This window comes from Hyperoodon ampullatus (assembly GCF_949752795.1).
Source record: "Hyperoodon ampullatus genome assembly, chromosome: 4".
NCBI classification, from domain to species: Eukaryota; Metazoa; Chordata; class Mammalia; order Artiodactyla; family Ziphiidae; genus Hyperoodon; species Hyperoodon ampullatus.
In genome coordinates this window covers 34656046-34683101 of record NC_136917.1, presented here as the reverse complement: position 1 = coordinate 34683101, position 27056 = coordinate 34656046, and the positions used below count along the sequence as shown (strand labels likewise).

The following is a 27056-nucleotide window of genomic DNA, read 5'->3' as shown; positions in this document are numbered from 1 at the left end:
CCTTGGCCCACCTGACCCCTTTCCTCCTTCCCCAGCACCACCAAGCGCCCCAAGTCCATCGATGACAGCGAGATGGAGAGCCCTGTCGATGACGTCTTCTATCCTGGCACAGGCCGCTCCCCAGCAGCTGGCAGCAGCCAGTCCAGCGGGTGGCCCAACGATGTGGATGCAGGTATGGGCGCCACAAGGCCCAACCTGGAGCAAGGGCAGCATGGAGCCTCCTCTTCCCCCTCAGTTCACCTGGCAAACCTCCCACGGTTCCTCCTGCTGTTAGAGGCACTGCCTGTCTTTTCACCTCCTGATCTTCCAGAGGAGGGCAGACCAGGAGAGCAGAGGCGAGCAGCTGGGTTGTCCCTGAGTGGGCAGTAGAGCCCACAGATGTGGCAGAAGGAAAGCAGGGGCCCTGACCCTGAGCCTCTGGGGCCCTGCAGTGGGGGCCGTGGCCTCCTCCTCAGAGCCTCCTCATCCTCCTTCTCTTGGTATTCCTTTAGAGAGGCTGCCCCAGTTCTACGGTCTTCATGGTTTAAAGCCATTTCTCATACTGGGCACTCTTGACATTTGGGGCCACGGTATTCTCTGTAGTGGGGCCGTTTTGTGCCCTGTAGGGTGTTGAGCAGCAGCCCTGACCTCCACCCACTAGATGCCAGTAGCAAACCCCCTCACCAGGTGTGATGACCGAAAATGTGTCTGGACATTGATGAATGTCCCCTGGCGGGGGACAGGACCTTCCTAAGTTGAAGACCACTGGTCTAAATGGCCCACCTTCACAGAGAGAAGAGCCTAGTAAAGAGCGAGCAGAACTGTTTTCAGGCCTCCCAATCCTCTCTAACCACACCCTTGCTGGTGAATACACCCACCTTCACCTCCAGTCTTGACAGGAGGTGTGGGCACACCTGGAGAGCCCAGGCGGTCCAGAGGGGGGCCGTGTGTGTGTATGTATTGCACAGGTGTGTAGGAGGCTGCCTGCAGGATGCTTCTGCCGGACACATTGTTGGTGCAGCCTGTGTGTGTCCTCAAAGTATGGGTGTCTTGGGACCAGGTAGTGCAGACCTCTGTGTACGGGATGCTCATGAGGTGTGTCTGCGTTGGTCAGGCCTGGGGACAGGGGCCTTGTTCTCTGACGCAGGAAGATGAGGGTCGACCTGATGGTGTTTGCCTTGGTATTTTGCAGATGTTCCCCTACTGGGAAAGGCCAAGTGGATGGGCAGGGGCCAGGGCTGGGGGAGAAGCAAGACTAAAGGGCAAGGGGGTGCTTCTGCTTTCCTGCTGCCCCAGATGCAACCTCTGGCTTCTGCTCTCAGCAACCTGGGAGGAAGAGAGGACTCACCTCCAGGCCTCGGGCTGAGGGAGAGGGTTAGACCATCAGCAAGGCTCTCCTCTGCCAGACAGCGCTCCGGCACGACTCTGGGTGCCCCTCCTGGGGTGTCGTGGCCAGGGGGGCCCTGGGCCAGCACAGCACAGATGCTTCCCTGGGGGAACCTCTGGAGGTGCAGAAAGAAGGGGTTGAGAAGGCCCTGAAGACTCCCCAGCTAGGGCCTCAGTGAAGTGTTTCCTAAAGGACTGGTGTGCCTCGAGGGGCATGTCTACTGCTGGCTCCTGAGGCATGGGCCCCCAGGTCCCTCTGCGCAGACCTGGTTCCCGAGGAACCCTCCCCTCCACAGTTCCCTCTCTCTCCTTTCTTGGCTGCCTGCTGTCTAGCCTGCTATCTCTGCTCCTTCCAGCCGTCCTTCCACGCACGGCCCCAGCATCCTCCTGCAGCACCCCCAGCTCCCTCGCCTTCCCCCCTTTTCCTGTGCACTCATCCCCTCCTCCCACCAACCCTGTGCTGTTTTCCTGTTCTGGGACAAATCACCCATTAAGCAGCCCAGCTGCAGGACTGGGAACAGCTGGGGAGGTGCTGTGCGGCCATGGGGACAGCTGTGCACAGCTGGTGGAGGCGCTCCCCCACCATGCCAGCTATCAGGTGGCACACAGCTGCTGCCAGATAACACCTCTGCTGGCGGCTGGGAGTTCACCCTTTCCCCGCCTCTTCCCTCTGTGGTTAAGACAGCTCTTATTTCTGTGTTCTGAAGCCTTCCCCCAAACCCCCCGCCACCCAGCACACACACACCCCACCCAAACCGATTCCATTTGTGTCCCAATGATGGCAGCTCTGGATATCTGCCCCGACTTCACCTTATCCCTCCCAGCCTGGGCACAGCCTCAAGGCTCAGCTGAGGACAGGAGACAAGCTCCCCTGGGGGACCTGGCCTGGGGGGCCCTGCTTTGTATAGCATCTTGGATGTCACGCCCACTGGGCACAGAGATGACCTTGATTGGCAATATCAGGCTCTTAGAGGAGGAGGTCAAATGGGGTATTCTCTGTGTCCCTGTCTCCGGCTGAATGTCACCCCATCTCTGGTACCAGAGCCGAGCAAAGCCCTGGAATTACCCATGCTCTGACAGTCCGGCCTTCGGGTCCCCTGACTGAGGGAGTCCTTTCCTGTCTAGCTGTAACCCCAGCACCCACCCAGGCCCTTCAGCCTCCTCCCTGCTCTCTTGTCAGATGCTGTTTCTCCACTGTGGTCCTTCCCAAGGGCCGATGGCTGTGCTTTCCCTTCCCGTAATGAGCTCTGGTTTCTTCCCATCAGAACCTCCCAGAGCCCAGGGCCCACGCTGCACAGGAGCTTAGTTCCCTGACCAGCGATCAGAACTGCGCCCTCACCCCCACCCCACCCTGCATGGAAACACGGGAGTCCTAAACCCCTGGACCGCCAGGGAAGTCCCTGGGCCAGCTCGCTCTGAAGCTGCTCTCTGGGGCTCCTCCTGCACACCTTCCCTGCCCTCTGGCCCTGCACCCCCCTTTTACTCTGTTCCCCTTGAGCTCCTTATCTGCTTGTCAGGGGGCAAGATGGGCCCCCTTGCTCACTCCCTGCCCAGTGCACCGAAGGGCCTTATTTTCCTCTCCTGTCAGCAGCACCCACGGCAGGATGGTCTGCACACGGCCTGAGAAACAGAGCCACAGTCAGGCAAAGGAGGCAGGAGGGAGCCTGGTGGGGGAAGGGGCAGCCGGGAGGGGGCCGAGGAGAGAAGGAGTGAGCTGCTGGCTTCCCACCTTCCCCTGCTCCCTCCCCAGCCCAGCTAAACCTGCCCTGTGTTGCTGATTCCTCCCCCCAGGCCCGGCTTCTCTAAAGAAGTCAGGAAAGCTGGACTTCTGCAGTGCCCTCTCCTCTCAGGGCAGCTCCCCGCGCATGGCTTTCACTCACCACCCGCTGCCTGTGCTTGCTGGAGTCAGACCAGGTGAGAAATGGAGGGCCCGGAGGGGGGCAGTGGGGGTGGCAGAGGAGCCCAGATGGGCAACTGGCCAGGCAAAGGGGCCAGGGCCGACCCTGAGTGACAGCCCCAAGCTCTCTGAAGGGGCCATGGTATGGCAGTGGGTGGGCATGGGAACGGGCCCTCCCTCCGCAGCAGCAGCAGCGCCTCCTCCAGACCCAGGCCAGCCCTTGGGCCTCCTCACCTTGTTCCCCAGCACTCTCCCACTTGCTTCTCACACCCCCTGTGCATGATGCATGCTTGTGCACTGTGTGTGCACGTGTGTGTGTGTGTTTGCTTGTGTGCGTGTGCAGGTGCTGTGTACATGCATCGGATGCGTGTGTGCTCGTGAGTGTGGCACAGGCCTGTCCTGAGGCTTCCTCCCACTTACCCCTGACTGCGGAAGCCTCAGGCCCATTCCTATGCCATTCTCCTGTCCTCCCTCCAGCTGTGGGTGCGATAGCACAGGCTTCTCCCTCCGCCCTCCTTTCAGCTCTTCTCTCTCAGCTCCTCACAGAGCCCGGGGCCTGTTTTCCCAGGACCAGCCCAGGTCGGTGTGAACACAGGTTGAGAACAGTACTCCTAGGAGCCCAGGCTCCCTTCTCGGGGCCTCCCTGCTCTTTTCCAGAAGTGAAAGGGCTAGGCCGAGGGGAAGGTGGTACCTGGGCTGCTCTTCAGGGAAAGGAGCTGGCCCTGCTGCCTTGGGAGCTCTCTTGCTTCAGTCTCACGGAGAGAGTGCTTGAGGGGAGGATGCCTCCATGCTCTGGAGGGGATGGAATCAGGCAGGAAGCTATGGAAGCTGAGTCCTCAGCCACTTGCCTCTTCCCTCTCTTGGCACCTGTCTGGCAGAAAGAGGCCTGGATTTTTTCTGAGCACTGCCCTGTGTCCTGTGTCCACCCTCTGTCTCCTGGGCCCTCCACGGAGAACACTGAGGTTTACCCTCCTGGCTTCTTCCTCAGGGCCTCCTGGCTGGGAGCCCAGAGGCAGCCAGCAGCGGGGCAGGGCGTGGTGGCCGCAAGGTGGGGGCGGGGAGCCCAGACCCTCTGCACAGGCAGCGGGAGGGCAGCAGGCCCTGCTCGACTCAGCTTTTATGAACTCCAGAGAGAAGCCAAGTTTCTTCAGGCCCCTAATGAAACTGAGAGCAAGAGGGAGCTGATTGGAAACAGACAGGAGGGGGAGGACTTGGCCAGGGAAGAGCTGGGGCCTGCTCCAGGGTGGGAGTTGTGTGTTCGGGGACGTGTGTATGAGCGATGGGGCTGAGCACAGAAGAATGTGGCCTGGGCAGCAGCAGCCAGGTGCACACCCACCGCACGCAGGAGATGTGTGTGTGCACTGCAGGGGCCCCTCTTGCACTGGCACAGGGCTGTGTGTGTATCTGGAGCCCCACGGAACTGTCTGTCTCCTCATCAAGGCTCCCACCCAGGCCCTGGACCAGGGTGAGGTGAGTGAGGCACTCACCTCGGCGCAAAATGTCAGGGAGCCCCTAAAATCTCAGTCACCAAGATAAATTTTATTTTAATGCAATATTTCTAAAAATTAAAACTACTGCAAAAATATACGATGAGCAAATATCAATATTTTAAATAAAAGATAGGACTGACCTTGTGCTTGCATGACCCTCACTTACCTCCCCCTAACTCTGGCCCTGGTTCCAATCAAACTTTATGTACAAAGATAAGCAGCTGGTCTGTGGGCCCCAGTTTGCCAATTTGACTTTTTAAAATATTGCATTAAAATGTTATTTATCTTGATTTACTGAGTTATTTGGCGCCATCTTAACTTTCACAGTAGCGGCCAGTGCCTCGCCCTCCTCACTCTGGTCCCTGCCCCGCTCCTGCCCATTCTCTGGATCCAAAGTGCTCTGACCAGCAGTTCTCCTTGTCTTCAGTGCCCCCCCACCCCACTGCCTCCTAGGCCCTGACATTGCCCTTTTCTTCCTGCCACGTGCATGCAGGGAGCCCGCGGGCCACAGCATCAGCGCTGCACTTCCCCTCCACATCCATCATCCAGCAGTCGAGCCCATACTTCACGCACCCGACCATCCGCTACCACCACCACCATGGACAGGACTCGCTGAAGGAGTTTGTGCAGTTTGTGTGCTCGGATGGCTCGGGCCAGGCCACCGGACAGGTGAGTCCAGAGGACCCCACGAGCCCCTCTACAGCTCATCTTTGCGTCTGTCTGTCTGTCTCAGGGCTCACAGGGAGAGGGCCCAAAAGCCGGGAGCCCACCTGGGGCTGCAGCAGCAGAGAGCCGGTAGCGCCGAAGACCTCGATCTTCTGGGTCTGGGAGTAGGGGTCCAGGTATCAGGCCGGGGCCTGTTCATCATGGTGCAGAGATGAGGGGGCAGTGGCTGGGCCCACCTTGCTTGGGCTTTTTGCCCTCCTTGTGGTCTTTTCCTCTAGCAGGAGTGTACCCATGATCTGTCCAACCCAGGCCCAGGCCCCTTAGCTCCTAACACCCCTCTTAAACCTCAGGGCTGCAGGGATTTGGTAGGTTCTAGACCAAAGTTTCCCACTATTGACATTTGGGGTTCTTCATTCTCTGTTGTGTGGGGATGTCCTGTGCACCGTGGGGTATTGAGCAGCGTCCCTGGCCCCCACCCACTCTACGCCAGCAACACCGCCCCCTCCCCAGCTGTGTTGATCATGAATGTCTCCAGATTTCAGTGTGCCCTGGGGGCATCATCATCCCCCAGTGAGAAGCCCTTAGTAGAGGGCAGGCCTAGTTCCACAGGGTCTTTTATGAGACTCCTGTTGGCAGGACTCTTAACAAGGGGTTCTCAGGTCAGTCATGGTTCTGGAGTGAAGTCTTCTGCTCCTCAGCCTGGGAGAGAGACTGGCTCCCCATGGAGCTCTGTGGCCCCACTGTCCTTCTCCATCAGCATGCCCTGGGGCCTGGTCACTGACGAGCAGAAACACAGAGCCACTCAGCAAAGGAATTATCCCAGACGGCAGTGGGCCAAAGGTGACCCTTCAGTGGGACAGTGGTCCTTGTTTAGTCCCTGGGAGACCATTCCAGGTTGGGGCATGGTGGTCTCTAGACCTCTGGGAATGTTCTGGAACTCCAGCAGCATGCTGTGCTATGAGAAGGCCCATCTCCTTTCCCCACAGTTGGTCCAGCCTGGAACCCCACTGTGAGAGATCAGATGGGGAGGACACTCAAAGTGCCTTGGTAGGGAAAGACATTTGGAAGCCCATGCCAGAGGCAGCCCAGCGAGAGCAGCGGCCCTTGGCTCAGCCTGGTGCTGCCTCAGGGTGCCCTGCGCAGTGCTGGTGTATTGATTTGGGGCAGGGCCATGGCTCGGCCTCCTTGCTCTCTCTGTCTAGGACAGAAGCCAGTCTCCTTCCCTCCCTCCCGCTCTTCTTCCTCTTCCACTTTTCTCATCTTTTTCTCCCCTTTGCCCTGCAAGGGTTTCTTTTGCTGGCTCGGCAGCTCCTTAGCACACTCAGAGCTTTGCCCACCTCTCTGGACAAGCTCTGTCCACTTTTAGGGGCATGGAGGGAAAAGTGGACACGACTCCAACAGCTTCCGTGCTTCCTTCAGAGATGCTGGCAGAGTCTACGGGAGCTGCCAGCATGTGTTCCAGCCCCCAAGGGGCCTGGGGTCTGGAATATGGATCAGAGAGGCCAGGAACCCTTCCGTGCCTGCTTCTCACCTAAGGACACAGCTGGGGTTTGGAATCAAAGTGAGAGCCACCTGGGGGACTGACTTAGCCCAAAGAACCTAAGCGGACCCACAGGACCCTCAAGAGTGTGGGTCAGTCCATCCCTGGGCATCCTGATGGCCAGGTCTTGAGCCTCTCCCTTGACTTGATCATTCAAGATCAAGGGCTCAGGAATTCCCTGGAGGTCCAGTGGTTAGGACTCCGTGCTTTCACGACCGAGGGCCCCGGTTCAGTCCCTGGTCGGGGAACTAAGATCCCTCAAGCTGTGTGGCGTGGCCAAAAAATAAATTTAAAAAAGATCAAGGGCTCACTTGGCCTAGACGGTTCTCTTCTCAAGGCAGGTGCTTGCTTGGAGTATACCGCAGACAAAATGCCACCGACAGGGGAGCAAACAGCCCCTCTGGTTAAACAGAGAGTCTAGTTCAGCTGGAGAGCAGTCTCTGTAGGTTTCCTCTTGTGGCCTGTTGTGCCCAAGAGTTGGGGGGTGGGGCTTGAATTCTGCAGTGAGTCTGCTCCATTGGGCCCAGTTTCTGAGAGGAGGCTAGAGATGGAGGAGGGGCGAGCCAGAGAGAGGCCCTGGGCTCTGCAGCTGACCTGGTGGCAGACGGTGGCGGTACAGGGCTGTGCTTGCTCCATGGCCACCTCCAGAGTAGTAGTTCTCAGTCTTAGCATGTATGAGAGTCACTTGGAGGCCTCACTAACACACAGGTAGCTGGGCCTCACCTAATTCTGATTCAGCAGTTCTGGTGTGGGGCCGAGAATCTGCATTCCCCCCCAAGTTCGCAGGTGATGCTCCTTCTGGTCAGCAGACCCACTTTTAGAACCACTGATCTAGAGACTAGAGGAGTAAATTCCTAATCTCCTTAAGAACCTGAAGTTATGGATCATCTTTGCAGAAAAATATATGCATACAAAATTTTACAGACAACTTGCAGAATGGTTCCCAGGCACCTCTTAGACCTCAGCATAAGGCCCTGATTGAGGAAACCACATCGATAAAGGCCAAGGTCAAATGGAGACACCACTTGGAGGACATGCAAAGGGCAGAAAGAGGATACCCGGTTAGCTGTATTTCTGTCATAGAGAAGAGACCGCCAGGTGAGCACAATGGAGAAGTTGCAGGGCCTGATGGGAGAGTATGGCTCTGGGAGGCAGAAAGCCTGGTACTAGCTCAGCCTTGACCACCAGTGCCAGAATGGCCAGGCCCGCATCTTCATCTGTCAGATGAATGTGAGGAGCTATCCCAGCCCCTAGGTTCCTTCTAAGATCTTAACTCACAAGGTCTTAAGGCACTGCAAAGTCACAAGACCTTGAGATTTTTAAAACCTCAACTTGTACCCCAACCAGAGCTGAGACATCCTAGCCTGGCTGGGACTTGCTTCTAGAAACTGAATGTTGTAAATCGACAGGTTTCAATGTCTGGCCATATTGGGCTAGGATTTGCTTTATTGGATCGGATTAGTGATTTAGATCCTCCTAGGGAGAGACAGGCTCCGAGGAAGCAGAGGCTGCCCTATGGGAGCACGGGCTGCCTGGAAAGCTCCCGTGTCCCAGCCCCCCTGGAGCCCAAGCTCAGGACAGCCCGGAGAGACGAAGTGAGGCTGTGAATCTGTTGGGATCATTCCATTTCCTGCCCTGATGGAAGAATGAGATAGGAACAAGATAGACTGTGGAAGTGAGGGAAGGCAGTTTCCACTTGTATGTCAGAACCACCCTGCAGAGCTGGAAACCCTTGCCCTCTGGCCCGTGCTGTTGCTTGGAACTGAAAGGTCCATTTCCAAAATGACACCCAGCCCAAAGGGTCTTCAGCCCAGGACACTGATAAGCACTAGAAGCAGCCACTGCTTGCTTTTGTCATGGGCCTCTAAGTGGGCAGGAGAGATCAAGTCAAGGGAACCATTTGGAGGGTCAGTGTCAGACCTATAGGTGACTGGTCATTAGAGGTGAAGGATGGAGGGTGGGACAGCAGAAATTCAGAAGGGCATGGCCTGCGCGGTTCAGCCATGGGGCTCTATGGTTTTAAAGTGCAGCAGGATGGACTAGTTGATTCAACTCAGTCAGTGGGACTTGAGTGCTACATGCTTGGGCCACGCAGAGGTGACGTTCCACCTGCTTGTTGGGGAGCCTTGGAGGTAGTCTGCTTCAGAGGTTCCAGTGGAGGTCAAGAGTGTCCTGGAAGAACAAGAGAGAGAGAGATGGATGGTGATTCAGGAAATCTGGCCGGTCCCCATGCTGGGGATGGTGTTTTCTGAGCAGGCCTTGAACGGTGTGAGAAAGGGTGTTCTAGAACAGAGGGTTCTGCAGTTAGCAAGTGTGCAGCCCCGACTGCTTAGGCTGTGTTCTGGAAACCCCAGTAGGTTTACAACGGGAAGTACTCAGGGGGAGGGAGTGTAGGGGCATGAGTGGTGGAAGATCCCATCTGGGCTCTATCACGGCAGCCTTGCGTGCCTGGCCGGGGAGATTATGTTTTATGTCAGATGTGGTCGTAGCTGTGGAAGGTTTTAGGGCATCGGAGAAGTCTGAACTCCTTTGGGTTTGGGAAGAGGGTTAATGAGTCTGTTGGAAAGAATCCATAGGCTCCTAGGAGTTAGACAGACATGACTATGAATTTCAGGCCTTTCCAATTACAGCCGGGTGACTTTGGCTAGACCACTTAATCACGAAGAGCCTCAGTATCTCCTGTTGTGAAAGGGGGAGAGTAGAGCTTCCCTTGCAGCAAGATTTCTCAGCCACAGCACTGTTAATCTTTGGACCAATGAGCCTTTGTCCTGGGGGCTGCCCTGTGTGTTGTAGAGTGTTGAGCAGCATCCTCAGCCCCCATCCCCAAGCTGTGCTAAGCGGAATGTCTCCAGACACTGTCAATACCCAGAACTGCCCCGAAGCAAGAACCACTGCCTTACAGGGTGGTTGGAGGATTGGACACAACTTGAGTGAAGTGCCTAGTACAGAGCCAGGTGCCAAGGGTGCTGAGCTGATGAGCACACTGTCGGCAGAGGGGAGGCCCCTTGGGAGTCTCATTGTCATAGTCCGGGTGAAACCAGTAAGGAGAGAGAAGGACGACCTAGCTGGAGACGTCTAGGGGTGGGCCCCACAGGGTCTGCCCACCAACAGAGGAGGAGCATAGGAGCCTCCCAAGGTCCTAAACCTGGGTGGCTGGGAGGGCAGAGGTTTGACCCACAGGAGAGGGACCAGTTTAGGATGAAAAGCCATGGCCTGGCCCCCTTGAGCCCAGGCTGCAGGTGGTCATTGAGGGCACTGCCCAGAGCAGCAGGAGGTGTGAAGTCCAGGGAAGCTGTGTCTGCAAGAGGCTGGGGACCTCTGCCCTTCCCTGTGGTTCCTACACCCCCTGAAGCCCAAAGGCTGATTGAACACAAGGCCACACATGGGGCCTGGAGGAGGAAACTCAAGTGTAAGGCACAAGAGGGAATAAAGGACAATTAGTGGATCTGGTGACCAGACATCCCCAGCTTCTGAGGGAAAGCCACTCAAAGAACCTTGTGGGAACCAGAGCTGCCAGCAATGGATTTTCCTCTTGGGCTGTTCTGTAGCAGATAAGCCAGCACCCCACTGTCCTCAGGCTACCAGAGCCCAGGGCATGCTCCCTGGCATCCCCCCAAGGCCATGACATGCGGCAGATGCTGGTGGGCCTGTGGTCCTTGGTTGGGTCAGCTGGTCCTACCCCAGGGGCCCATGGAGGGGAGGCATGTGTGTGTTTTAGGGGGGCACAGGAGGTAAGCTGGTACATCTTTCCTGCCATTGGAGAAGGTCTTCAAGAGCGTGAGAGTTCTGAGTGCAGCTGCTTGTACGGCTAGGTGGCATGTTTCGGTACCTAAAACCTGTTCCCTAAGAAATAACAAACCACCCGTCGGACACCCCCCTTCCTCCCTCCCACAACTTCAAAAGAGAACTACAAAAAAAAAAAAAAAAAGAGAGAAACACCTGAGAGACCAAATAGAGGCCTCATGCCCTCACCAACCCTGTGCCCTGGAGGAGAGAATCCCATCCTGCATCATCTTCCGCCGGGAGCGCCCGCTCTCAGGAGCGAGCTGGCGTGGCCGCGCAGGGGAGCGTGTGTCTGTGTGTGATGTGCCTTCATGCGTCACTCTATTTATGTTGTTCGCAGCCCAACGGTAGCGGCCAGGGCAAAGTCCCGGGGTCATTTTTGCTACCACCGCCGCCTCCAGTGGCCAGACCTGTGCCCCTTCCTATGCCTGATTCCAAATCCACCAGCACTGCCCCAGACGGCGCCGCCTTGACTCCTCCATCACCTTGTAAGTGGACGATGAAACCGAAACCACAACGCCCAGCGTCCCCAGCCCATCCAAACAGTCTCCACTGCAAAAAGAAAAGCCCCCTCCCTCACTGCCAAAGCCCCCCAACCCAGAGTGCCACGGAGCCTCCCACCCGGACAAGAGCAGAGCTGAGCCCCCCAACCACGGCCTCCTGGGCCTTAGTTGCACCAGCCAGCACCCCACTAGCCCCCCTGCCCGCCCGCTGCTCCCAGCTGGGGCCCCTGGCCCAGGCCCCTCCGGGGGGCGGGAGAGGGAGCACAGTGGGGCACACAGGCCAGGGGTGCTGGCCAGGGGGGGAGGGGGGAGGGGAGGCACAGCCATGCCATCTTCATGCCTAATTGCTGTTTTTTCATTTTTTGTTTTTTCGTTTTTTGATTTTTTTGTTGTTTCGTTGTGCCCCCCCCCCCACACCAAGAAAATTAAATGTGACCACAAGGCGACGCCACCACCATCCCCTTTTTGCCTTGCCCCCCTCACCTCCATTCTGGGCCCCTCAGGCCTCTAAAGGTGCAGCAGGCCAGCCCCCGATCCCCTCCCCTTCAGCCTTCAGTCTCACATTTGGTTTCTCGTTGTTCCTCTTTTTTTTCCCCCTCTTCCCATCCCTCTCCCTTCCCTCAATTTCTTCCCCAGGTTGGATGTTCCAAGGACAAGGAAGGGCTCTGGGCCTTGGCTTACTTCATCTCTTTCTCTCTCTCTCTTTCTTTTTTTTTTTTTTTTAAACCGATGACAAATTTTGTCAAAGGGAAGAGAAAAATCTGAGTTGAGAGGCCCAAGCTAGACCCGACGACGCTTGAAGGACAGGAGAGGCGGAGGGTGGGCGGCGTGCCGTCTGTGGGACTGTGGGCGGGGGGTGGGCAGCGCTTCGGGCACTCTGGGTGCTGGCAGGCCGTGGGCCAGGACTTCGGGACAGCGGCGGAAGGGGTGGCCCATCTCACCACTTTTCTTGGTCTCGCGCTCTCTGTCTCACCTTCTTTTTTCTTGGTTTGAGTTCTTTTCCCCTGTCCATCCTCTTCATGCCATCTTCTCATCTGCATTCGCCACAAGACACGAAGTCATGGTCATGGTCATTGGAGGTGGGCAGGGTGGGAGAGGGGGAGCCAGGCTGCGGGGTGGCTGGGGGCCACTTATGGACAGAATCTGCTGAGCACGGGGTCCCTGGGGTGTATCTGGTGCAGGGAGGGTGGGGTGGGGGCTCCCAGTTAGCTGTGACACTCCTCATCCTCTCTGGGGGCATCCTTCCTCCTGGAGGTGCAGCGCCAGTCCCCTCCCATAGGGCTCCAGCCAGACAACCCAAGAAGAGCTCCTGGGTATTTGGCCCATTTGCCCCCCAGGCCCTAGAACAGTTAGTTGCCCCTGGTGCCCAAGCCCTGGGGCTCTGCCAGGCCCTCTGGCCTCCTCCTCGTCTTATACCTCGGGTCCCTGGGAACCGCAGGACCATAGGACCTGGCTCATCCATCAAAGGAGGAGAATGTCTGCCGGGCCTGAGCCTTGCCACCCCTGTGCCTGAGCCAGCAGCCAGCTCCCAGACCCCTCTCTGACCCTGACCCACCCAGCTCAGCCCTCTATTGGGACCCTTCAAGTTTCCCAAGCCACCGGCCCAGTCCTTAGGCCCAGAGTGGTAAGTGGTGTAGCACCCAACTAGGCATCCCAGTTGGAGGGGTGGCCTGGCTGAGATGGCCTTCTCCAAGCAGGGTGGGGTCAGTCTGCCAAAACTCCCACCCTCCCAGGCTCCCTCTTCTCCAGACCCAAGAGGGCCAGTAAGAAAGCAAGGGTACTTGCTTCGGGTGCTCTGGGAGGAGGGGTATCCCTGGCCCTGCCTAGTGCCTGTTTAGGGGACAGAACTGGGCCCATGGGGCCTCAGCTATAGCCTCCAGGGCCATGAAAGAGGATGCCTGGCTGCAACCGAGTGCCAGGGGTGGGGGACTGTGTGCTCCTGGTCCAGTGAGAGGATGAGGGGGCCCCTCCGGCCTGTCCTTCCCACTGCCAGCTTAAGCCCAGGCAACATGGTCTAACCTAGTCTCTCCCTCTCTCAGCAGTCCCAAAGGGCAGTGCCTGGGCAGCCTCCAAGTCCTCACGGGGTCTCTCCCTCTCTCCCCTGCTCCCCACAGCATTCGCAACGACAGGCGCCTCCTCTGCCAACCGGTTTGTCAGCATCGGACCCCGGGACGGCAACTTTCTGAACATCCCACAGCAGTCTCAGGTAGGAGGCCCTGCCCACCAGGTGGACGCAGGCAGGGGTGGGGGCATCTTGGAGTCAGGGAAGAGGCAGGGATCCTTGGGGGCAGTCCGGGAGAAGAGGCTGGGGCAGGGCTGGAAGGCTCAGGCTTTTGCATGCCCAGCTGAGCCTGCCTCCCCAGGCAGCCCCCAGGCCCCCTGGCTAATCAGCTAATTGGATAATTAGCTCTGACAGCCCTGGCCCTGGGGAAGGCAGCCAAGGACCCAAGGCTAGAGGCGCTCTGGGCCAGGCCTGGTGGAAGCAAAGATGGAAGCAGGAGGCTCCATCCGGAGGAAGACAGGGTCTGCCTTGTTGCTTTCCTTTTGCTCCGGCTGGATGCCCTAGCCCCTGGCCCTCCCCTCTTCCTTGGTTTTGGGTGGGCTGGGTTGGGGGTGGAGGAGGGACAGAGGCGGCCTGGTGGGCTACGTGCCCAGAGACTCTGGCACCGAGGGTAAGGCAGGGCTCAAAGCCGCCCTGGAGGGGCGGCTCCCCCACGTCCTATGAATCCTGTTAGAGGGGAGGCCAGGCTGCTGGAGCCCCCAGTCCTGCTGCCATCTGCCCCCAGTTCTCACAAGGGAATGCCACCCCTCCAGCCCTCCTGCTGGAGGCCCCTGGACCTGGTTTTGCACAGGCATCTCTGCACACACATGCACGCAGGCCCTCTCTTCCCTGCGCCTGTCCCCAGGAGGCTGGGAATAGCCTGGAGAGCCCAGGGCCCTCAGGGCGCAGGGACCAGCCTCTGGTCCTGGAGCAGGGCAGAGGCAGCTTTTACAGTGTGAGTCTTCTGGGGAATGGAGGGGAGGGGAGCATGCAAATATCTTTTTCTTTTGCACATTTTACAAAAACACACCCTGTGAGCCCAGGGCCTTGGAGGCTTCCTCAGCCCTGGGAACACCTCTTTCAGCTTCTGCTCCCTCTTTGCTCTGAGGCCCAAGTCCAAAGAAAGTTGGTGGATGGAAGTTTTGTGTGTGTGGTTTAAGGTTTTGTTTTTTTCCCTTTTCCTTTCCCTCCCTAAAAAAAAAAAAAAAAAAAAAAAAAGAAAGCCAAAAAACTTTGTCAAACTTCAAACTTCAGAGCTCCCTAGTGGCAAGGAGGGGAGGGGAGGAGAACTTCAGCCCCCTCCAGCTTCCCACCCCCTTTCCCCAGAGTCACGTCTGACCCGTCTGGTTTCCAGGAGCAACCAGACATGATGTAACACCCAGATGAACTTGAACTTGGGGGTGTTGAGAAGAAAAACAATGGCTCCGAGCAGGGGCTGGAGCCAGCCCCCTCCGCTCTGTGCCAGGGAGGCCAAGAGAGCCCTGCTGGTAGAGGGCAGGAGGGGGTGCCAGAGGAAGGGACAGCAGGAGGGCCTCCCCTCCTGGCTCTGGGCTGGCACCAGGCGGCAGGGCTCTAGTGCTCCTGCCTGCCCACCCTCCCTCCCGCTGTCCGTCCTGCAGCTCTGACTGTATATTCGCTTGCTCACTCTTGGGGACCACTGCCATGAGCCCTCCCCATTCACCCCATTTCCGCTTCCACATGCTTTCCCTTCTTCACTTTCTCTGCTCACTTTGCTTGGATGTTGGGGCCAACTCAGAATCTGAGGCAAGTTTGGGAAACAGTTTTCCTTCCCCTTGTTCCTACAAGGAGCCTTGGGCTGGGGCCTGAGCAGGCAGGTGTGTCTGGGGATGGGGGTTGGGGGGCTGGAGTCGGACGAGCGGGGAGCCCTCGGGCCTGGGGGCAGGCAGGAGGCTGCAGCGGGCGCAGGGGGTCCAGTGGGGGGCGGTTTCCACAGTAACCAGTGACTTTAGCTGATCTCTGGAGCACCAGATGGAGAGAGAACAATAGAATGAGGGAAGAAAAGAGAATTTTACCAATTTTGTCATTCCCTGGGCAGCGTTTTTTACTTAGTTTTAATCAATTTTGGACCTGGCTCAGGAAGCAGGGAGGGGTGAGCAGAAAAAGCCGCTCTGTGCTTGGCAGCAGATCCCCCATTTCTGGGACCCGTGGGGAGGCACCAGGGAGTCCCGTTGGAGTTGTCTTTGTCCCTAACTCCAGGCCTGGAACCAGAGTCTTCCTCCTCTGAGGGGAGGGCCCCTCAATCTGAGCACTGGTGGTTGTCCCCCCTGCCACTGTGCAGCTCAGGAGACCCCAACGGGGCCAGTCTGGGGCCTTGGCTTGGCCTGCCAAGGGCAGAGGGGCCAAGCAGGTCCTCCCTGTCCTGGTTGTCCCTGGCCTCTTTTCCCTCACAGGAAGGGGGAGGGGCAGGCTCACAGCCAGGGTGATGGTGTAAGGGTTCCGGTGTAGTCTCCCCTTGGGAAGGTGGGGGGTGTTGTCCCAGAGAACACGAACACCCGAGCCTGCTGGGACAGGGGGCTCACTCAGGCAGCTCCCCTATTCCTCTGGCCAGGACCGAAGCCTGGGAGCTGGCTGCTGAACCAGCCCTACCCCAGCCACTCTGAGAATGCCTCAGGCCTGGGTTTCCTCCACACCTTGCTAGGCCCCCATGAGCCTCCATTTGGCCTAAAATCAGTCGATGGGGTTGAACTTTGGGCAGGTGCTCCAGGAGCTCCATCACAGGAGGGCAGGTCTCCTCTCTGCACGTTGTCCAGTACATGGCAGGAAGTGTAGTATCTCTGCCCACCCAGTAAATGCTAGCAGTGCCCCCAGTCATTGTGGCAACCCCAAACCCCCGTGTTTCCAAATGCCCTCCATCTGCACTATCTAGTGTGGTAGCCACTGGCCACATGTGGCTGTTTAAATTAAATAGCTAGAGAAAAATTTAGTCCCTTGGTCACACTAGCCATATTTCAAGTGCTTAGAAGCCATGCATTGTTAGTGGCTACTGCATTGGACAGCACAGATAGAGAATATTTCCATTGTCCCAGAAAGTTCTAGGTGATCTCCAAGGCCCTTTCTTTCTTCTTTTTTCCAGTTTTATTGAGATATAATTGACATATAGCATTGCATAAGTTTAAAGTGTACAACATAATGACTTGACTTACATACATCACAAAATGACTGCCACGATAGGTTTAGTAAACATCTATGATCTCCCATAACCAAGGCCCTTTCTGACTCTAAAACTTGATGTCTCCATCTCACGGTGGACAATGGCCTGCAGTTCCAAACCAGAGCCCTGAGGGCTGTAGGCATAATCTGTGTGACCAAAACAAGTGTTTCAAATATTGGAAAATTTCACATGAAATTGTCTGGACTTTCAAGCTTCTTTTTTTTTTTTCCAAACTAATAAATAAATTAATTTATTTTTGGCCATACCACATGGCATGTGGGATCTTAGTTCCCCGACCAGGGATCGAACCCGCACCCCCTGCATTGGAAGCTCAGAGTCTTAACCACTGGATGGCCAGGGAAGCCCCTCAAGCTTCTTTTGAAAATTTGGCTGATCTAGCCACCCTAGGCCCTCACCCTGATGTGGCAGCCTTGGCCACAGCCTTGGAAAGGTGCGGGTGTCCTGGTCACCACAGACCCTGCCTCCCTGTCAGCACGCCACACACAGCAGTTAGGAGCGTTGAGTCTGAGCTGCCCCCTGCATTTGAGTCCCAGCTTGGCCCTGTGGGCTGTGTGGCCTTGGGCAGTTCAGCCACCCTCTCTTCACCTGGCTTCTGTGCAGGGTTGGAGTGAGGATAGAATGAGTCAGCACCAGGTGCATGCTCTGTAGTTAGCTCTGCTTGGCCTCTGCAGATCTGAGTCTGTGACCCAGAGCTGGGGAGAGGCCCCAAGATGCATTTTCAGGGACCACCCCCCACCATTTTGCCCCGAGGGTACCAGCAGGCATACCCAGGCACTGTAGACCATAGAGAACCCCCTGCCCCGCCCCTTGGCCATGAGGTGGGGCCAGAGCCTTTTGTGGAGGGTTCTGCCAGGCAGCCCAGTTCCCAGGGGTCCACCCTAGGTGTGTTTTGTACTGAGTGGCTGCCAGAGCCTGTTTGTGGGAAGGCGGCGCCCCCTGCTGGCACCCTGAGGGAAGCGATGCCCACCCGAGGGAGCCTCAGGTCTTCCCCAGGGCGTGGTGCCCAGGAGGGTAGAAGATCAAGCCCACTGGGCTACTGATCCCTTCCCCCAGGCCTGGTGCTGCTAGGGACTGAAGCCATGTGGTACCCACCCGTCCCCAGACTTTCAGGCTGTGGGACCTTAGCTGAGCTATGCAGATGGGAATTTCTGCTTTTAATCCAAAGAGACAGAAAGAAAACTCAGCAAGAAGCTGGGCTACCCCCCACGCCACTCCCCAAACCCCTCTGGGGACAAAAGCTGTAGCCTGGCATCCTCCCCCACCCTCCAGGACCCACACAAAAACCTAAACAATTGGAAACATGGCCAGATCCCAGGTCTGTGCTTGTGCCAGTGCCAGCCACGGGGGTTCACCCGCTGGGCACGGTAACCACGAGAATGCCAGCTGGACTCTAGCACGGGAGGCAGGGTCTCTTGGGGGGTCAGGATTCCCATAGGAGGGACCGACAGAGTGGGGATGTACCTCTGCATGAGGTGTTGGTGTCCTTGGCTCTGCTGGAGCTGGACCCTCCAGGGGCCTCAGGAACCAGCCTGGAGTCACAGGACCAGGTGGGAGCAAGAAGGGACCTGCCCCTGCTATTCTCAATGTCACCTCTTTTTTTCGTCCCATTTCAGTCCTGGTTCCTCTGATAAGATCGACAAAAGAAATGGCAAAATGAAAAGAAGAGGTTCCTCAAAAGGGGGGAGAAGAAATTTTGAGACGTGGAAAAATCCCCCAGCCCAGCCCAGCCCCACCGAAAAGCAAAAATTAGACGTCGTCAGCCACTCAGCCCTTCTCTCCTCCAGCCCGGGGACCCCTGCAGGCCCCCAGAAGCAGCTCAGTTCTCGGAGAGCCTCAGAAGAGGTCTCGGTGGAGCTGTGCACCAGCAGCCAAGCAGAAAGAAACATGCAAAACGGACTCTGTCAAGTAGAGGACAGAAAGAAAGGATGCAGAACTGCCTTCCTCCCCCCACATCCCGTCCCGGCCTTCTGGGGAAGGAGCAAAATCCCCAAACAAAGCAACCAGCACAATTCTGAAGGGGCCTGTCCCCCACCCTCACCCTTCCTAGGGGAACCCCACCCTCGACTAGGGCCGGAGCTTCACTAGGGAGCTCAGAGGACCAGCTTGTAAAGATGATGGGGTGCAGATCCAGAGGGCTCTCCCCTCCAGACTCCACCCCCTCCCTCCCTCACTGCCTTTGCCTCTGGCTTCTTCCCCCAGCTGCTCTGGACCGGGTGAGGCAGGGTAGCCTCGATGTCCCTCTGCCCCACCCTCGGGCTAAAAGCCCCCCCAACCCCGGCTGGGCAGGGGGCATCTCCCGGAGCTAGTTTTGTGCTCCCAGAATGGAGGGTGTTCTATCACCCGACCCTGAGCTGCAGGGGCAGTTCCCCGGGCCCCAAACCCCTCTGTACAGTCCATAGGAAAAGGTCGGAATGCTCTAGACAGCCCATCCCAGCCTGGGACAGGTCCCCTCTTCCCTCTCTCCCAAGGCAGGCCAGGAAGGTCACCATCCTGACATGCTACAAGTGAGGGGAGGTGGGCCCCAGGTTGCCCCCACACCCCAGCCCCGCATGCAGGTGCCCTCGCTCCGCCCCATTGGTCCCTGCCCCTGCCCCTACGCAGACAGCCCTGCTGTGGCCGGGCCGGAGAGTGGAGCAGAAAGGGGACCCCGGAGTCGAGCGAGGAGGACGAGGCAGCCGCCGCTGCCGTTGGCTAAACCGCCACCTGCGCTAGGTAGGCGTCCTGCTTGCCGACTTTCAGTTCCTTTGGAGGGTGTTGGGTGTCGTCCTTTTTCAAAAGTGTTTTGGAGCTTTCTCTGCCTCCCCTTTCCCCCACACCACCCCCATGGCCACTTCTCTCTGGATTTCAGCTGTAATGTCTTTACTCTTTATTTAGGGGTGGGGCATTCATTGTTTCGGTCTTTTGCTGTTGCAATTGGGAACTCCTCCATTTGAGCAACTTGGGAACAATTTGGTAACACACCACAAGAAGTAGCTCTCCCCCACCACCACCACAGCCCCCTCCTCCCCCAAGGGATGGTTGGGGGCCTGTCCAGAGGGTCTTCAGAAGCCCCCCTGGGAGGGAGGGGAGCAAGAGCACACCCAGCCCGCCTCCAGGGTGTGACTTGGCCCCTCTGGCTTGTCTTTCTGTGCCTTACTCCCTCCTCCCTGCATCTTGGCCCCCTTCTGGAGTCCTTGTGCCTCTCTCTCTCTTTCTCTCTCCTTCTTAACTGTATGAAAACACAAAGCACAGGTCAGGATCCTCTGAAAGTCAATCAACCCAACGTTGCACCACATAGGGGTGGGTTATGGGCTTTATTTATTGTGAATCTAGTTTGTGAGGCTGTGGCCCCAAGCAAAGGGAGGGAAGGAGGGGAGGGAGGTGGCTGGAGAGGAGAGGAGAGCTCTTACCTGGGGCAAAAGGGGCCAGCTTGAGTGGTGCCTCCTTCCCAGCTGGAAGCCACAAGGTGGCTGGCCCCAGGGGTGGCTTTTGTTGGAATTTGAGCGAAGCCCCTCCCCCATCCGCGTGCAGCCCTCGAGGAGGACCGGGTCTGAGAAGCAGGGGATAGGGGAATCCGCGGGAGCCTGGGGGTCGTGGGGAGTAGGGCGGGGGGTGGGGGGCCGGGTGGGCCGGGCGTGACGCGCGGTCAAAGTGCAATGATTTTTCAGTTTGGTTGGCTAAACAGGGTCAGAGCTGAGAGGGGAGCAGAAGGGACCCCTGCCCCCCTGCCCGGCCGCACACGCCCCTTCCCTCGAAGACAATCGGGGCCGCGGGCGCGGTGGGTCCTCGGGGGCGGGGGTCTGCGGGGCGCCCGCCCAGGCGAGGTCGGAAGCTGCAGGCCAGCTGGGCCGGGGCGGGAGCGCGCCCTGCAGGGCTGCCGGGGTGGGCACGGGGGTTGGGGGCCGCTCCTTTCCTAAGTGTTGTTGTGAGGGGCAGGCGAGGGGCGACGAGGGCGACAGGAGATGTGGGGACGTGTTAGAAGAGAAAAAACCCACAAAAAATATATATGGGGGAAATGAACTTTTTTTTTTTTTTCATTGAACCAAGTGCAATGCATCAGAGAGTTTTCCTATCTTTGTATGTTAAGAGATTAAGAAAAAAAATTCTATTTTTGTTGTAATGTCCTCGCGGCTCTGGGGACGCTAAAAGAACCGGGCCTGCCCCGCCTTGTGCGGGGGTAACGAAAGCTGAGTGTTTTTTCCTTTTTTTTTTTTTTGTTCTTTTTTTTTTTTTTTAAGTCGTTTTCCTGCGTTGACGAGGATGATCTGGGGTTTTTATTTGTTTCGTCGTTCGTTCTCGGTTTCGGTGGGAGGGCTGAAGGAAACGTTCACATTTTAGAATTGAAAAATAAAAAAACAACACCTCGACATTAAAAAACCAACACAAGATCAAAAAGGAAAAGGACGAGAGAAAATTATTTTAAAGATAATTCAACATAAAAACCCTGGTGCTTCTTACATTATAAAGTACGTTTTAAAAAACCCACAAACTATTATACATAAGTTTATGAATCAATTAAATATCCTGCACTTGTTAGGAACACGCATATCCCTTCTTTGTTGAGTTTAACGGAACGGGACAGCGGCGTGCGCCCGGCGGCGGGCTGCTCTGGCCGCGGGTCTCCCCGGGCGCCCTCTCCCCGGGGCCCAGCGCCCCCTCCTCGCCCCATCCCCTTCCGGGCCCGGGGGCGCGGCGGCGGGTCCCCAGCCCCTCCCCCGCAGAGGTCAATGCCAACGAACAAACGTCCCCTCCCTCCCTCTCCAACCCGAGCGTCCTTCTTTGAGCCAGACGCCAACTTGACCCTCACCAGCATTATCAGGAGCGCGCTCAGCAAGTTGGTAGTTTCTCCCCTCCCCCGCCCCCCACCGCTTCCCTGGCGCCCGCGACTCAACATCACCCTCCCACCCCCACCCCGGTCACCCTCCGGGGAGTACGGGGAAGGCTCGACGCTCCAGGACAGGACCAGCCAAGCTGACAGGTCGATTCGCCCAGGCCCGCGCACGCACGCACGCACGCACACGGCCCCGCACACAGCCCCATCCTACCCTGCAACCAACCCCGTCGACTGCCTTACACACCCGCCCCCGCGCTGGCCGGCCGACCTAGTGCCTTGTTCTCACCCCCGTGCTGGCGGAGCGGACGCCGCGCTCTGGGTCCCAGAGGGGCCGGGTGGCTCAGACGACCCACCACTTCCCCACCCCGACCGTGCTGAACGGACACCCCCCCACACACACGAGAGAAAATAAAGGAGCAATAAAGTCACGAGAACTTTCGTCCCCCAATCGAGAGCCCGAGGGGCACCCCAGCCCCGCCTCTGCTCCCCCCACCCACCCTTGGGGCGCCCCCCTCCCCCCGCAAGCCAGCCTGGGCCAGCCCCGCTTCGGCCCCGGGAGATCCGTGCGCCCGACCAGCACCAGCATCGCGGACCGCAAAGGCCGCCCGTCCCGTCAAACAAGTTTCTTCTTAGGCTAAGAAACGCAGTATATACGAGTATCTCTATATATAGTACTAATGGATTTGGTGTGCTTCCCCCTTAGCGTCCCCGTCCCTCCGCTCCTCTTCCTTCAGCCTGGTCTCCCCCTCTCTGCCCTCCACCCCCGTCTCTGCACTGAGATACATAAGAAACAAGGGTAGTTTACTGTCTGTTTTGTTTTCTGGGTTTTCAGTGTCCTAGCGGAATGCAAGTAGGCAGCCAGCCCGTACGTTCCCTCTCCGCCCCGCCCCACCCCACCCCGCCCCCGTCACTGCGCTTCTGTTATACCATCTTTGCCTGACTCTCTCCGGCTTCTCCATTGAATGGCTAATGTGTATGTGAAATAAAGAAATAAAGAAAAACAAAAGCAAGAGCGCCTGAGCCTTCGGTAACGCGATCGTGCGGGACAGTTTCGGGATCGGTGGGGTGGGGCCGCCGCATGGATTCTGCGCCTCTCTCCTCCCGCCAGGCCGGCGGCCGCCACCGTCGAGGAGCGCGTATCTCTTAGTCTCCGGGAGGGGGCGCCGGTGAGAAAGGAGTAGGCTCTCCGGTCCCTCCCCACCTCCCTCGGTGACCCCAGCACGGAAAAATACGGCACCACTTGGGTCCGATGACCTCTCTGACGTGTTGGTTCCCGGACCTCTCCCCCGGGAGAGGTACGCGGACAAGGCCACTTCCAGCGGGCGGTGGGCGATAAAAGGGTCTGCAGGGCCCCTGGGGGCGACGGTCGCCCTTCCAGACCCCCGGGCCCTTTCCCCTGTAGGGGACTCTTCACTGGTCCTTCTTCGGGGGAGTTATCTCCAGAGCAGGCGCTGAGCGTCGTTCGTCCCTTCCTGGACGGCCCTGGGTTGAGTTCCCAGTGCGCTTCGGCTCAGAGGCGACACCGTGGAGGTCATCGCACCTCCGGACTCACAGCCGCTTTTTCTGTCTTGATGGGTCGGCCCGCCCCACCGGGGCTGCCCTCGGGGCCGCCTGGGGGCGCGGGCTGCGGGCGCGCCACCACCTCGGCCCTGCGACAAGGCCCGCGGCGGGCGCCGTCGTCCAGGGCTCGGTGCACCGGCCTTTTGCGGGGCCCTGGAGGGGCGGAGCCTGCGGCCAGAGCCGCTGCCTGGTCGCGCAGCAGCCGCACCAGGAAGCCAATGTATTTCATGGCCAGGCGGAGCACCTCGTTCTTGCTCAGCTTCCGGTCGGGCGGGTGCGTTGGCAGCAGTTTCCTGAGCTCGGCGAAAGCGCCGTTCACGTTCTGCTGCCGCCAGCGCTCCCGACTGTTGGTGAACACGCGCCGGGCCACCTTCTGGGGCTGATGCCCTGAGGACAGGAGTGGCAGGGTTGGCGCCATGGCCCGGGGGAGGCAGGCACCCCCACCTGCCCTTACTCCAGGCTCCCAGCACCCTCATGGGACTTCAACCCCGGCGGGGAGCTGGGGCTTTCTCCACCCAAGGGATACACACGTAGGACCCACGTGTAGCCCTCCTGCCAGTTAGCAGCCCCCGCAGCCCCACCTCTAAGCTGCCTAGACAAGGACTATCACAGGCCCAAGCTGCAGACAACTGAAGCCTTCTGTACCTCTGTCTACACCTTGATGTTAAGGGCTGAAATTCTCTAGGGAATGTGGCTGCCGGTCTGGGGAGCTGTCCCTATGGTTCTCACTCTCATTCTGAGAGTTTCTCTCCCAGTGACTGTGGTGCCTGTGTGTCTCAGGTGGCCTTGTGAACTCCTGGTTATATATCTAAATGGCTGTGGTGTGTGATCACTGCCATGTGGTTGTGCTTGTGTGGCTAATTCCTGTGTGGCCATGGACCTCAGTGGCTGTGGTTGTGGTCCTGTGGCTCTCTCTCTTGTGTGGCTGTCTCTTGGATGGTTGCTGTCCCGTGGCTGTTTCCTGTGTGCCTGTTCATGTGCGTGGCTGTCATTTTGAAGCCCCCGTGCCATGCTGTGTTTTGCCGTGACTCTTTGTGGCTCGTTGGGTGGCTGTGCTTGTGTGGAACTGGCCAGTTGTCTGTGATTTTGCACGTGGGTGTAACCTGCCTGAGTACTGAGCCCCTGTGTGGGCTGTCCTGTGTATGTCTGTGTGCAATGTCCCATAACCTTTCCCTGGGGAAGGTTATGTGACAGACGTGGGCCCCAGCAGAGATGGCTGGGCGAACACAAACCCATACTCACCCTCAGCCAGCTCCAGCTCACAATGGCTTGGTCTCCGCTTCAGCCGGCTGCTAGGGAAGATGCTGAAAGGTCCTGCCGGCCCAATGTAGAGGCTGTAAGGGGTCGTGGGTCACTAATGCCTTGTGGGTAAGGACCCTGACCCCGGATTCCCCCCAGGCCCCAGTCCCCCACTGACCTGTTGAGGAAGGGGTGAGGGTGGTAATGCAGGGCCAGGGGCGCTGGGGCGGTTCCCAGGGTGGAGAGTTGCAGCAGCGGGGGACGGAGGGTGCTTAGTTCCGTGGTGGCCATGGCTGCCCCTGGGGGCCTGGTGTGGCCCAGGCTGATCACTGGCACGCCAGGGGGCAGCCTGGGTGGCGAGGAGCCTCTGTGGCCCACCTCCTCCACCTTTGGGGGCCCAGGCGAGGCAGGCTTTGGGGGCGGGGCAGGCACTGGGCTGGGGGCACACACCATCTTGGCCTTCTCGGTCATGGTGGGGCCCACCTCTGCCTGGGCCTCGGGCGGGCACATGGACCCCGAGGGGGTGCTCACCTGTGGGAGGAAGGAAGCCAGTGGGGAGGGGGGAATCAGAAGCCACTCCCCACCCTTAGCCCAACAGAGCCCTCAAATGGGAGGAAGAGTGGAGGGGATGGCAGTTCAGTGGGCAAAGGCAGATGCAGTGTGGGCCCAGAAACTACCAGGACATGGGAGGGGGTCCAACACAAGGACAGGAGGTGCCCACTGAGGTGCTGGGCAGCACTGAGCTCAGCAGTGCTGCTTCTGAGCTGTTTGTGACCCATGAGGCCTTAGTTGTAGAGCCCCTGAGCAAATTTCCCTTCTTCCAGAATCCCCTCTCGCCTGGAGCCTGGAGGGAAGGGCAAGGCAGGGAACCCATGATGGACCCTTTGATCACAGGATACCCCTGTAACCCTCACATCTGATCCCAAGACCCTTCATTGACACCATGGACCTTGGAATCCCTCCACAATTGACTGACCCTTCACTGACCACTGCCGCCTGGCTGACCATGTGGCCCTCAGCTATAACCCTGAGGCTCTTCCCATTGTCTCCATGTCAGACCCTGAAAGTCCTCCATAATCACTCCAGTGACCACGCCCCCACCCGCTGAAAATGTCCCCTTTACGAACCCTGTGACCCCACTGCTGACACTGACTCCAGATGCTAACCCTACTGCCCAGCACAGAGTCATGCCCCAATCCTCCCTCTGGCTCTTGTGTCCTCCCCGCCCCCCATCAGTATCCACCCCTTTGCACCCTGCTTCCACATCCCTGTTCACTCTTGGCCTCATGGCCTGGCGTGTCCCAGCAACGTCTGGGATTCCTGGCCCCTCTGCCCTGTCTTCCCTAGGTAGGCCCTGGGGAAGCTGGCCTGGTCTTTCACTTAGTGGGCCCCCTAGATGAATGAAGGAAGGAACGAATGAATGAATGCAGGCGGGTCCGGGATCCCCCAATTTCAGGCCCACGCCACTCTTACCCCAGCACTGCTCCGGATGCCTGCTGATGGCCGTGACTCTGTCCTTCAGGTCCAGGATGTGGTTCCGACTTCAGGCAAGGCACCGCCGCCCGCTCGGGCCTCTGCGCTCCGTGCTGCTGGCAGCCGGAGGCCCTGTCTGGGCCGCAGCATCAGGCCGCCCCGCTTCCTTGGCTCCCAAGGGCCACCGCGGCGGCGGCGGCAACAGGGTAGGTCCCTCCAGGGAAAGTGAGCAGCTCCGGGCCGCCTGCCCTCTCCCCGCCCCTGGCGGCCGGGTTTCCTCCCTCTCACCCCTGGCGCAGCGGCTGGAGGATGCTGGGCCAGTGCAGATAAGGGCCTGGCTGCCTGGCCGCGCCTGATAAGGAGCCGGACTGACCCCGGAGGAAACCAGCGGGCGGGGATCTCCTAGCGCGGGCCTCAAGTCCCCGCCCCCAGCCGGCACATGCAGGACTGAGTGTCACCCCTCAAGGCCTCACCTTCCATCCCCCCAGGCACTGAAGGATCCCAGCCAGGGTGCACACCCCTAGGAGTGAGGTGCCCAGTTGCATGCAGAAGGGACACTGAGGCAGGGATGGATGCAGTGGTCCCTATGTCACTTGCGTCTGTCCTCCAGCTTTGAATACCCCTTGCTGTGTCCGTGCTGATGGGGGTGGAGGAAAGCTCTTTCCGGCCCTGCTGGGGCCTCGTGACCCAGGGGCCCCCTTCTCCTCTCCTCACCCTGCCTGGTTCCTCTTTCTACAGAGTGCCTCCCCGCCTTTCTGCAAACCCCACCCTGGAGTGGGGCACTGACTGGAGGGCAGTTCTGACAGTTTGGCCTTGGGTGTCCAGCCTAGGCAGGTGTCTTGGGCCCCGCCCCCGTGCACTATGCACACCACCTTTCCAGGCCCAGGACGGTGAGGGGAAGTGCCACAGCTGGGGGAGATTTCCTCCGGTGCCAGAGCTGGCAGAACCTTCTAATAGGTGCCTCCCCAGCAGGTCCCCACAATCCTGGGCCGCTACGTCACAGGATCACATAGCCCCAACTCAGAGGTCCTTGGCCCTCATCTCACAGTGGGGGCCACTTCAGGGTGGACAGTGATAAAGAGGCATTGGGTAACTATCTTGGAATGGTGGTAAAGCTCAAGATCCTGCTGGGCCTCACAGACAGTTGTACTTTGCCCAGTGAATATCTGGGTGACTGCAGGAGCCCCAGGCAGGCCCTCAGCTGCCACCCAGCACCGAACTATCGCCCCCATCTCAGGAATCAGGTGAAGCCCAGGACCCCACAAGCAACCTTCCTACTGTCCCAGGGAAGCAAGAGTACAGTTCTAAACATACGAGTTAACTCTGGTATCCCTACAAGGTGGGTTCTGGAATTAGGTTCATTTTACAGATGGGGATGAAGCAAGGTAAAGGGTGCTTGCAGGGTCCCACAGCTACCACGTGGCAGGTTGGGGATTCTGCCCCAGGCCTCTTCGTTAACGCTGCCACCCGCCCCTGCCCTGGGGGGGGAGGGG

General features: G+C 58.4%; 2 protein-coding genes across 2 annotated transcripts in view; one reads left to right on the top strand and one right to left on the bottom strand.

The window, feature by feature from the left end:
- Positions 1-18346, top strand: part of NFIX (nuclear factor I X) — a 67823-nt gene extending 49477 nt beyond the window's left edge. The window contains 6 exon segments of the mRNA XM_079703415.1: positions 36-172; positions 3157-3279; positions 5246-5421; positions 11082-11229; positions 13359-13450; positions 18092-18346. Coding sequence (XP_079559541.1) covers positions 36-172; positions 3157-3279; positions 5246-5421; positions 11082-11229; positions 13359-13450; positions 18092-18106 — 691 coding nt within the window. The 3' untranslated portion in view covers positions 18107-18346.
- Positions 18347-22822: 4476 nt separating this feature from the next.
- Positions 22823-24600, bottom strand: LYL1 (LYL1 basic helix-loop-helix family member; the record flags this gene model as incomplete). Its single annotated transcript, XM_079703958.1, has 3 exons — positions 22823-23238; positions 24094-24185; positions 24269-24600. 3 exons carry the CDS (start codon positions 24598-24600, stop codon positions 22823-22825), a joined length of 840 nt encoding a protein of 279 aa, XP_079560084.1.
- Between the last annotated feature and the right edge of the window lie 2456 nt (positions 24601-27056).